The sequence below is a fragment of the Neomonachus schauinslandi genome, chromosome 12, assembly GCF_002201575.2.
Source record: "Neomonachus schauinslandi chromosome 12, ASM220157v2, whole genome shotgun sequence".
In the NCBI taxonomy this organism is placed as follows: domain Eukaryota; kingdom Metazoa; phylum Chordata; class Mammalia; order Carnivora; family Phocidae; genus Neomonachus; species Neomonachus schauinslandi.
The window spans coordinates 100,452,895-100,465,456 of NC_058414.1; the positions used below are offsets into that span (position 1 = coordinate 100,452,895).

Sequence of the window (12,562 nt, forward strand, 5' to 3'; positions counted from 1 at the left end):
CCCGTGTTCCTTTCCTCTTTGGATGGATGATATGCTGCCCTCCACCTGCCTGCAACCATCCATCCCCCTTTCCCCCAGAGGACCTTCTTGGTCTCCACTCTCCCTTTCATGCCCCACTTCCCCCCACCATGTACGGTTAGATCTAGGTCTAAGTCATCACTCACCTCTGTCCACTTTGCTCTTTCCCACTACCACAGTTCATAGTTACAGCTTTGGTGTAATCTCTTCAGGAAGGCTTTCTTGACCTTATCCTCACTCCCCCTGCATGCCCACGCACATGCGCGCGTGCACACGCACACACACGCACATCCAAGTCTGGGGTCTCTTCTCCTGTGTGTGCTCACACATCACAGCGTGTACTTTACCCATTACAGCACCTGTTCTGCTGTACCCTAGTTGTCACTTGTCTGTGTGTTCAGGGCAGGCTCTGTGGGCATATAACCTGTGTGGTTGCAGGGGGCCACGTTTGGAGGGACCCCTCACTTAGTGGAATACTCCTGAAACTCGTTATAATTTTTGAATCAGAGACTCCATTTTTATTTTGTGCTGGGCCCCATCGATCTGTGTACTCACCAGACCGTGAGCCCTGTTGGGGCAGGGACACGATCTGACTTGCTCACAACTGGGTCCCTCAGCACTCAGTATATTGACCACGTAAAAAGTGGTTGGGAAATATTTGTAAGTGGTTGAACCACTCAGAGTCTAGGAAGCCTCATGTCTAAATGATCAGAATAATCGTGTGCATCCACTGAGGCAATGCGCATCAGGCATTTAAAATAGGGTCTGCCACCTAATGTGCCCTCAGCCAATGTCAGTTCCTTTCTTTCTATGTGACAGCTGTCTCAGAGTTCTCATTCTAAATGGGAGCTGGCTAGCAGCCTCTCCTGACTTTCTGCTGAGATGTTTATGGAGACTGGAGAAAGTGGGATCCCACTAGAAAAGAAATCTGATGGACTGCCTGAATCTGGAAGGCAGCCCCATAACTGTGAGGCCAATGGGACAGCCTGAGAAAATCCGACTCTGGCTTGGTCACATGAGGTGCCCCTACGTCACCTCACAAAAACAAATACAGATTACAGAAGTAAGAAAATACTTAGTAATGCCCTGATTTCTCCCTGCAGACTCAGAAAATAGGCAGCCTTCCAACCCATATATGTCAGTGGAGAAGGGCCAGTGAGGCTGGACCACGATGTAAGGAGAGAAGGATAAGGAAGGCTGGAGAGGGGGCAAGGGCAGGATGCCACAGGACCTTGTAAGGACTTAGATTGTATCTTATGCACGGTGGAATGCTGCAGGTAGGTTTTAAGTAGACAGTGATGGAGATGAACAAAGTGGAGGATAAGCAGGGAGAGCAGGAGCTTCTTGTGATGATCTGGACAAAGGGTGACCTTGGATGGAACTAGAGCGGTGGTAATGGAGGAGGAAAGACTAAACAGATTCCAGGCATATCTTATGAGTGGAGTGGTTGGAACTTAGAGACCAAGCAGGTAAGAGGGATGTTAAGAGAAAGTGGTGTCCCAGACGAGCCGTTATCAGTCGGCTAATGCCGTGACGATGCTATGTTACAAACCAGCTCAACACTGAATCACTTAGACCAATAAGCGTTAGGTTGTTTCTTTCATATGTTCATGGGCTGGCCAGGGTGACTCTGCCTCTGAATTTAGATGGTCTGGGCTTGGCTCTAGTCTTTGACTTTTGTTCAGGTCTGTTCATCATTCTGAGTATTAAAATTTTACTAGTGTTCTACTAGTATTACTATTCTACTAGTATTTGTAGTACTGGTATACGAGTGGTAACTAGTAGCAACTCAGCATATTCTTCTCATTTGGTTGGGCAAAGATGCAAAAGTCAAGCCAAACCACACAGCATGGTTAAAGCCTCAGCATGCATCATGCCTGCTCCTGTTCTGTTGGCCAAAGCAACAGAGGGACAAGCCCAAAGTCAGGATGTCAGAGAAATAAAGGTGAGGGATGGGGGAGTGAGCTAATATTTGTGGAACAATATTTCCATCTATCACACCAAGTTTCTGGAATAAACAACCAAGTGGATGGAGGTCTGTTTTACTTAGTGAGTAAAACTGCAGTTAAGAGAAAAATGTCCCCTCGTGTATCAGTTAGCTTTTGCTGTATAACAAACTATCCCAAAACACAGTGGCTTAAAACAGCAAACAGTTGTTATTTCTCATAATTCACTGTGTTGCTAGAGTGGCTTTTCTGGTCATAGACAGGGTGGCTATTTATACTGTTGTTGCCTCTACATCTGTGTTCATCCGGAGGCTCAGCTGGTGCCGGCAAGTTTAGGATGACATCATTTGCATGTCTAGACATAGTGATAGCTGGGGCAGTGGAGATGACTGGTCATTTGTCTCTTCTATCAGTCAGGCTAGCTCAGGCTCATTTCCAGTGAAATGGTCACAGGGTTCCCAAGAGTAGCAAGAGAAGGCAAGTCCCATGCAGCAAACACTTTGCAAGCATCTGTTTGTGTCACATTTGTTAAGGTCACATTGGCCGAAGCAAATCATGAGGCCACGGCCAGATTTAAGAGATGGAGAAATAAGCTTTACCTCTTGATGGAATGAGGTACAATGTTACATCGCACAGAAGTGTGCATATAGGAATGAAGAGGGTCTGTGGCCATTCTTGCAACCTACCACACTTGACTACTGCAGAGATACACGCTTATTTACAAACACCAGCTCTAAGCATTTTATAAGTATCAAACTATCTAATGCTCATAACAATCCCATGAGGTGGGTACTGTTATTCTCACTTTACAGGTGAGGAAACTGAGGCACAAATAGGTCGAATAGCTGCAGTAACTTGCCTTAGTTCATACAGCCGTTGGAGGACTTGAACCATACTGAGCAGCCCCAGAATCTGTGCTCTTACCCACTGCATTAGCCTAACTCTCAGTGGGGTACTGGTGTTATTACTACTACTACTATTAATAATAATAACAGTAGAATCTAGGAGCTGGATGGACAACTTCCAGCAAAATATCTGAGGAAGCAAGCTGACCATCATCTACATGGACAGTGAACCCAGCAAAATGGATGTTCAGATGGATCATGTCCCTCTTGAGAATGAATCAAGAATAAAAGAACAAACACATGAGCCCTATGAAGATTAGGCTAAATTGCTTTAGCTTCCTTCAATTTGATATATTTTTTAAAGATTTCTTTCTTTCTTTCTTCCAGAAGCGGGGAGGGAGGGCCAGAGGGAGAGAGAGAATTCCAAGCAGACTCCATGGACTCAATTCCATGACCCCGGATCATGACCTGAGCTGAAACCAAAAGTCGGACGTGCTCAACTGACTGCGCCACCCAGGCACCCCATGATTTTTGAGAAAGTTTTTTTTTTTTTAAGATTATTTATTTATTTATTTATTTATTTAACAGAGGGAACACAAGCAGGGGGAGTGTCGGGAGAAGCAGGCTTCCCGCTGAGCAGGGAGCCCGATGTGGGTCTCGATCCCAGGACCCTGGGATCATGACCTGAGCCGAAGGCGGACACTTAATGACTGAGCCACCCAGGTGCCCCGAGAAAGTTTTTTGATAAAATTTTTACTCTTGTACCTCTTTCATCACTTTGATTACTTTTGTTTTCTATTCTGTATGCCAGATTTCTTTTCTAGTCAAGAAACATTTCAAACATATAATAAACAGTGATTTTCTTCAGTCTAATTATTAAACAGATATTAATGATCTTCCAAATTTCCTTAAGTTCTCACTTTTAAAAAAGAGAATAAAACATTATAGATAGCTAGTACCAGTTAGCTTTTGCTATATAACAAAGCACCCCCAAACAGTAGCTTAAATGAACAACTATGTAGTTCTCAATTTCAGATGAAAATGAGGTCCAGGGGTGCCTGGGTGTCTTTGTTGGTTAAGCGTCTGCCTTTGGCTCATGTCATGATCTCAGAGTCCTGGGATCGAGCCCCGCATCGGGCTCCCTGCTCGGCGGGGAGTCTGCTTCTCCCTCTGCCTCTGCTCCTCTCCCCACCACCCCCCACTTGTGTACTCTCTCTCTCTCAAATAAATAAATAAAATCTTAAAAAAAAAAAAAGAAAGTGAGATCCAGAGAGGATGTGTCTGATCATAAGCATGTGGCTGATCTGATAAAAAACCTAATGCTTTGGAATTCTGATCTAACGGTTTTTCTAAGGGAAAAGGAATTCCGTAGATATTTTTCTAGACATTCTGAGGGGCTTTTTCTGGTTATTTCTAAAGAAATCTAGAGGTTAGTTGCATGGGTCATTAGGTCTCATGTTATGTCAGAAGATGCATTTTCTTAAACATCATCCCTTCTGACTACCTGGGGCATATACTTCACCCTAAGTATTGTTCTTACAAACAATGTGAGTGAGTATTGTGTTCAGTGAAAGCCTTATTTCCTATTACTGTTTCCTAAATGATTAGGTGGATTTTATAAGAAATTGTCTATAAAACTGGGCTATATGGTCTTGGCCAGTCCGAACAGTGATTTTCATTGTAGCGAGCATCAGAATCACCTGAGGAGCGGGTTAAAATACAGATTTCTGGGCCCAGCCTCACAGTCCCTGGTGCAGTAGGTCTGGGTGGGCCTAAGGCTTTTGCATTTTGAAGTTTCTGAGTGGTATGATGCTGCTAGTTTGGGGACAATGCAAGAATCACAGAATTAGAGTAAACAAAAAAGTCATGGCAAGTATACTGTGAGATATGTAAGTGTGTGCACAAGACTTATCCTATAAGCGCATTGTGTTATTATTTATAATACTAAAAATTGGAAACTACCAAAATATCTGAATAATACAAAACTTGTAAAATAACTTCACATACCATTAAATGAAAAAAACCCACAAGTTATCCCAATGTTGTGTACATATGTGTGTATAAACACGGACCTGGATTAATATTGACTAACAGACTATCAGGACAAGAAGTGATTTTTAATTTCTTCTGTGTACTTTTCACATTTGTTGATTTTTCAATGGGCATATTTTGTGCAGTAAAAAAGCTGTTAAAAATAAGTGTTATAAAGTGTTTTAAGTACAAAAAAGAGGAATCATTGAATTTAGCCCTGATTAGTATTTCTCTTGTTCCCTGCCGACATCCAGCAATACTTAGTCACGCTCAGAATATCGTTTGAGAATATTTGAAGACAAAATATCTTGCCATTTTTCATACACAGTCAGCATCAGAATTGGTCACATATGGGGCGCCTGGGTGTCTCAGTTGGTTAAGTGTCTGCCTTCGGTGTAGGTCATGATCCCAGGGTCCTGGGATCGAGCCCCGCATCGGGCTCCCTGCTCAGCTGGGAGCCTGCTTCTCCCTCTCTGCCTGCCACTCCCTTTGCTTGTGCACGCGCTCTCTCTCACTCGCTCTCTCTGTCAAATAAATACATAAAATCTTTTTTTTTTTAAGATTTTATGTATTTATTTGAGAGAGCGAGAATGAGAGAGAGTACATGAGAGGGGGGAGGGCCAGAGGGAGAAGCAGGCTCCTCGCCGAGCAGGGAGCCCGATGCGGGACTCGATCCCGGGACTCCAGGATCATGACCTGAGCCAAAGGCAGTCGCTTAACCAACTGAGCCACCCAGGCGCCCAATACATAAAATCTTTTAAAAAACAAAAAAACCCCAAAGAACTGGTCACATATGAGGGAGACAGAATCACTTGGTATTTGGAGAGCTGGCTCTGAGGCCAAACTTCCTGAGTTTAAACCCTGCATTCTCTATCACTGGGCAAGTTTCTTAACCAACGTATGTACTAGTTTCTTTATCTGTAAAGTGGGGATAATCACAGTACCTCCATTATAGGGTTGTTGTGAGGATTAAATGAACAACTTAAGAAATGTTAGCTATTCTTATGTTTGTAAAAAAAAAAATTCTGCAGTTGCCTTGTACTAGCAAACATACATTAATGTTTTCGGTTTTGTCTAGATCTGGATGTGTGGAGGCAAACTCTTTATACTCCCCTGCTCTCGAGTGGGACACGTCAATAAGCCGCACTTTCCAAATCAACCTGGGCTTGTAAAAGCCGTGACATATAACAATCTCAGATTGGTGCATGTTTGGCTGGATGAATACAAGGTAAAGGAAGTGTCTCTGATTTGGAAAGACAAGGAAGAATACAGAATGGGACTTGCTCTAAAAGAAACCTGCTACTATCTTTCTAGATAACAAGTTTTGGGTTTTTTTCTCTGTTTTCCTTAAATTAGCCTTCAGCCACTCATCTACCTTCCCCAGACCCTATTCTCGTTTGGTTCATTCTAACCTATTACACTGGAGCATTACTTTTTAATTTCTAGGGAAGCTCAAGTTTCTCAGAAGTAAATCAACCACCATAGGAAGTTTGTTTTGTTTGTTTCGCCCAGATCTATTTTCCCCCTAAGGATTGCCCCTCTGAAGCAAACACCTCTCCCTGCTTCCCTCCCCACAGGCAACTCTTTAGATTCTCTTCCTCTACTACCAAGTTCTCAAGGGATGCAGCTGCTGTGATCTGGAGACCGCGCAAGAACCTCCACTATCTCTTTTCTACCGACAGTCAAAGATTTCTCTATCAAAGCCTTGCCCCTTCACCTGTGCACCTCCCCAAGGCTTCAGTCCCTAGCCAAGACCTAAAAGGGTGCACAGAGAACACGTAGCTGTGGCCTCATATGAAAGTTGTCCCTCCAGGATCCATGCACGAACCAATATGGCGGTAACCCCAACAAGACCTCATTTCAGATACATGGGGAGAAATATGTAAGAATCTCTCTATGGTATTCTATGTTCTGGTCTTAATCTAATACTTCTTTATTATTTTAAATTATAAAAGTAATAACACTCTTTCTCTAGTAATCAGGGCAATGTGAATTAAAACCTCAATGAGATATTTCTACATAGCCACTTAGATTGGCCAAAATGTTTCAAGCCTGATAGGATCAAGTATGGGCAAACACAGGAATTCTCAGACACCGCATGTGGGAGTATTCATTATTACAAACTCACTTTGGAAGACAGTTTGGCAAAATCAAGTAAAGATCATGAATATCCCATGATCCAGCAATTCTATTCTGTGCATACACCCCAGAAAGGCATGCTTTTGTGCAGGAAGAACACGTGAACAAGAGTGTTTACAAACAGCATTGTTGGTGTTATCCAACACTAAATACAACCCAACTGTTCCTCAAGAGTAGAACGGATGAATGTGACGTATTTAATTGATACAATTCTATACAGCCATGAAAATGAACCAACCGTAGATATACATACAACAGTACAGTACACCTTAAAGACATAATGGTGAACAAAAGCAGCCAAACACAATAGAGTATATACTGATTTATTCCATTTCCTATTAAGTTAAAAATGGGTAAAATTAAGCCATGTAATTTATGGGTGCACAGTTAGATAATCAAAGGTAAAAAGAAAAGCAAAGACATGAATACATAATCAAGATACCATTTAAAACCAAGGGAAAGCCTATGCTCAGGACGGGAAAGGCAGGGGACTTCGGGGATGCCATTTATGTTCTATTTCTTGACCTAGTCAATATGACGGGGATTGATTTTTCAGCAATTCATTAAGTTGCACATTTAATTTTATGTACTTTTTGTATGCTTATTATATTTCCCGATTTATAAAAGAAATTATTTTTTAAAAGGTAAAACATAGTCATGTTTGAAAGTCATACAGTATTGAAAGAGTACTAAGTGAAAAGCAAACTTTCTCAGACCATAGTTCCACCCCTCAGAAGTAACATTAAATTAGCAATCACTAAATCACTAAATTTAGTAATCACTAAGACTAATAGTTTCTTGTTAGCACACATTTAAAAACAAATATATATCCTTTTACATAACTAGATTCACACAATATTTTGCTGCAATTTTTCTACCTGTTAGCATATTTTATTTTAAAAATCTTATTTATTTATTTATTTATTTATTTATGAGAAAGAGAGAGAGAGAGAAACCATAAGTGGAGGGGAGGGAGGGGCAGAGAGAGAGGGAGAGCCGACTCCCTGCTGAGCAGGGAGCCTGATGAGGGACTCAGTCCTCAGACCCTGGGATTATGACCTGAGCTGAAGGTAGATGCTTAGCTTGACTGCCACCCAGGTGCCCCTACCTGTTAGTATATTTTAAAAACATACTTTCAAAGTCTTTTAAAATCTGAACATATAAACATATCATTCTTTTAAATATTTCCTTTGAATGGATCTCCTAAAATTGATCCCATTAATAAATAGCCCCCTACAGATAAACATTCTGATTATCTCAGCTTTTTATTAATCCTTAACATTGCTGAAATGTGCATCCTTTACACTATCTTTTTGTACATTTGTGCAGATATATCTCTGGAGTAAATCTCAAAACATGGACTTGCTGGGCCATGAGAGGTGCATTTTATATTCTGATATAACCAGAGTGCTCTACCAACTACCATCGCTGTCACCAAATACATAAGTGCCTGTCTCCTCACAACTTTTCCAACCCTGATTTTAATTAAACTTTATATTCTAATCTGATAGGTTGGAAATTATTATTATTTTATATTGCATTTATTTATGAGAGATCTTGAGCTTATTTTTGTTTGTTGATTTTTTTTCTGTGAATTCTGGCCACAGACTTAAGCAGTTGATTTGAACACATCTAATACTGAGTAGTTTACTGAATTTCACAGAGGATATAGTGACAAAAAGGTCCATCTAACCTAAAAAGCATATAATGTTTGGCATAAAATCAATGGATGTATGACCCGGAGCACTGGAAACTGTAGTGAGTGATATTAGACAAGAGAGGGCTTCGCACAAAATGTTGTCTAAGGTCCTCTCTGCCTTTGCTCCCCAACAGCAATACCCCCTCCCATCCTCAGGCCCATCCCCTGCATCGATCTGCCCTGGCAACTAGGAGTGGCAAGACATGATCGCAAAGACCTACAATGGTCAGGTGTCCCGGGGAGAATCCAACATGACATGCCCATAATACACTAGCTTGGAGAAGCAAGTTCCTTCTCTTGTTCAACAATATTACTGTATTATATTCTGGGCACTGGGAAACTCGGATGAAAATACAAGGCTTCAGTCTATTTAGAATATTTCTTAATATGGGGCAGACTGAATCCATTAGACATCCGTACTTAATACTGTCTTAAATCAGAGCGTATAACAGACAAACCAGGTGTGGTGATGATAATGGCCAGTGCTGACATGACACCATATGCCAGCCTTTTCCCCCAGTGCTCTGCGGGTATTAGATAGAGGGTTCAGTCCTCACGACAACCTCACGAGGGTAGGGGCAGAGGCCACATAATAAATAACAGAGCAAGAATGTGAACCCAGGCTGTCTTCCCCCAGAGTCAATTTGCCGTTAGCCCCTCCCCCATCTCCCATTTCTGAAACCATGAAAGTGTTGACTGGGACCAGGGAGTGAGGGTTTTGTCCTTGAGTATTGAAAGAGCAGGAGAAAGGGGATATATCACAACAGGTGTCTGGGATTCTTGGGCTCCTAAGAAGCAGGACCTGGATCCCTGGTTCCCTTCCTGGACCCCTCTACATCATCTTGCCATAGTTTGTCACAGAACATACTGTGAATACGTGTGGGGCAGGTGAATCCCAGGTACCACGTGTGTCTCTGCCCTCACTCCATGGATGGAATCGGAAGGTCTTCTGTTTTTATTTTTTTAGTTCAGGTGATAGAAATAGATACTCCTACGTTAGATATGACTTGTCTGGTTTAATGAAATGACTCTCTATTTCCATTTAGGAGCAGTTTTTTTTACGGCGACCTGGTCTGAAATCTGTTGCCTACGGAAACATTAGTGAGCGTGTTGAATTGAGGAAACGACTGGGTTGCAAATCATTTCAGTGGTATTTGGAAAATGTCTTCCCAGAACTGGAGACATCTAAGGGCAGCCAATGAAAAGGAAACAAATCATTTTCATTAATGAAGGGCTAAAAATCCCCCTAGGTCTTCAACACAGAGAAGAGTGCAAGTTTGGAACATCATGAAATGGATGTGACACGCAGTAAGAAATACACCCAGAGTGCTCTAGAACAAGAGTGCCTTTCTGTCTTCTTTTAACAATACTTCTTAACACTTTGTTACACATGCCACTAAATTTCTGGGGTGGCAAAACCTTGAACATTAGAAATATACACGGTCACACAGTTAAGACTATCATACAATTGAGCAAGGTAAAGTATATTCTCTTCGTTATTTGCCAAACTCACTTGGTCCCATTAGACCACAGGGAATGCTCCACTCTTGGAGCCTTTGTCAACTCCATTCCACTCCAGGCAGGTGACCTGGCCTGGTGGCCTTCTCAGTAAGACGTTCACAGAGAGCCTTGGTTGGTACGTACCAACTGTGGCTCAACTGTATTGAGCTCCTCTCTTGCTGCCAGTGTAGATTTTGGTGCTGATTCCTTGCTTGGTTGGGCTCCTGAGTTTCTGATGTCCCATCCACTTGCTGTGGTGTCCCAGTCCAGTTCTCTAGGCCAGCCTTCCAGTTTGTGCCTGTCAGTCCTTTTGTCACTTGGAGACAGTCCTTCTTCCCTGCTTCTGATTTTGCCTTGTTCATATTTCTCCCCTCCTATGGCTCTGGCCTGTAGCTCTCCTGATACTTCTTGGATTGTGTACTCTGTTGTTAATCTATGTTCTGGCTAAGAACTGTTTAGCTGGGACTGGGGAAGAAGTAGCTAAGTTCCCCACCTACCCTGTGTGAACATACTTCCAAATGTCTAAAGTACTTCTTTTGGGTTAGAGGGATGGCTGTTGTGTTCACCCTGGTGAAGGTGGCTAGAAAGGGGACATATATTTAATTCACAGAGAAAATGAGGGAAATAACACATTGAAAGGAATAAAAGGAATGGGGGAGACTTGGGGTAGGATCACTAAACCTAGCACATAAGCTAGTTTTTACAGAAGGAGACAACTTATCTATTATGCTCACTCAGTCAACAACTGAGTGGTCCTCCAGGGCCAGATATCCTTCTTGGTGCTGGGACGCAGCAGACGAGGGAACAGGAAAACATCCCTCCCTTCATGGGGAGTTTATATAATCTCCTTATACATATGTATTTAGTAAAATACTCTATAGAATCTATTGTTAGAACAACATGGGGAAAATCCAGGCTCATATATTACAGGTGGCCAGGGTAACTTGATTGAGCCTTTAAAAAGTCAATCTGGCAACACAAAATAAGCACCACATTATGATTATATTCTTGGCCCATATTTATACCTTACCTGCTTCTAGAAAGTAATAAAAAATGATTATAATAAACCTATGAATCTTAAAATTAGTGTAAAATACAAAATAGAAATCTGTAGCAGAAGGAAAAAAGAATTCTAGTATAAATAAACCATGATTTTGAAATAACTTTTTTCTAGTTTGAAATCTGAGAATAATTTTTTTCTTTGGTAAGCATAAAGGAGGATGTTGTAAGTATCAGCTTTGCCAAAAGAAAAAGACAAATGTTCTTAGAGCCATGAAGCCTAATATTAGGTCTTCGTTTTCTTTTTTTTCTCCTTAGAGAGATAGAGGGCACATGTGCAGGCATGGGGGTAGAGGGGCTGGAGGAGATGGGCAGAGGGAGGGGGAGAGAATCTCAAGCAGACTCCCCGCAGAGCAGGGAGCCCGACACAGGGCTCGATCTAGACCCTGAGATCATGACCTGAGCTGAATCCAAAGGTCAGGCGCTCAACAGACTGAACCACCCAGGCGCCCCTTTAGTCTTAGTTTTTTAATGTGAATGTTGGTTCAGGTACCAGATAACAATGTGAGTAAGTCTTAGAAATGATCTAGTATGTTCCTTAAACAACTTCTTTTGAATATTGACTCTGGAATAGAAATCAGAATAAACATCCAAGTATTGGTGTGATTGAAAGGAAATCCATATTAGCCTATAGGTGGCAATTTTCTGTTTCATGTGGAAACTTAAAAATCTGATTTCTGTCGTGGAGCTAGTTGAGAAGTAGCTGCTAACCCACTCAAAGCTATTCTCAAAACACAGTTTTTGGTATGATCAAATGTTCAGACAAGCCTTAAAGTAAGCCTGGGAGTTCTCTAATTAAAGCATACTTCTTGGAATGTAGCCTAAGACACACCAGCATGAAACTGAGCTCCCATTATGTTTCATACACAGTGGTAAGTACTCTCAGTTCAACCACACCATAAAATAGGCCCTACTGTTACTGCCATTTCATAGATGAGAAAACCAAAGTTAGAATTTGTCCCGGGTTGGGGTTGCCAGTTTTAGCAAACAAAAATACAGAATGCTCTGTCTTTGAAATTTGTATTTTAAATAAGCAATGTTTTGTTAGAAGTATATTTCACATATTCCATGGAACATACTTATACCACAAAATTGTTCTTTGTTTCTCTGAAATTCAAATTTCAGGCCATCCTGTATTTCATCTGGTAACTCTATCTGGGCACAAACTAACACAGCCCATATAGTAGCAGAATCAGCCCAGTCTCAGACTCTGGGCTTCACCACAACGTTAGGCTGCAAAGAGCATTTCAGTCATTCTTCATAACAGTAAAACTGGAGCTAACACAAACCTCAATGGCTAGAATTATACCATTATACATTAATTT

At 41.6% G+C, this 12,562-nt stretch overlaps 1 protein-coding gene across 1 annotated transcript in view; it reads left to right on the forward strand.

Moving 5' to 3' along the window:
- The window catches only part of GALNTL5 (polypeptide N-acetylgalactosaminyltransferase like 5), a 43,955-nt gene extending 34,075 nt beyond the window's left edge, over window positions 1-9,880 (forward strand). The window contains exons 7-8 of the mRNA XM_021692800.1: window positions 5,919-6,068; window positions 9,725-9,880. Coding sequence (XP_021548475.1) covers window positions 5,919-6,068; window positions 9,725-9,880 — 306 coding nt within the window. The remainder of the gene's footprint in view (window positions 1-5,918; window positions 6,069-9,724) is intronic.
- Window positions 9,881-12,562: the final 2,682 nt, after the last annotated feature.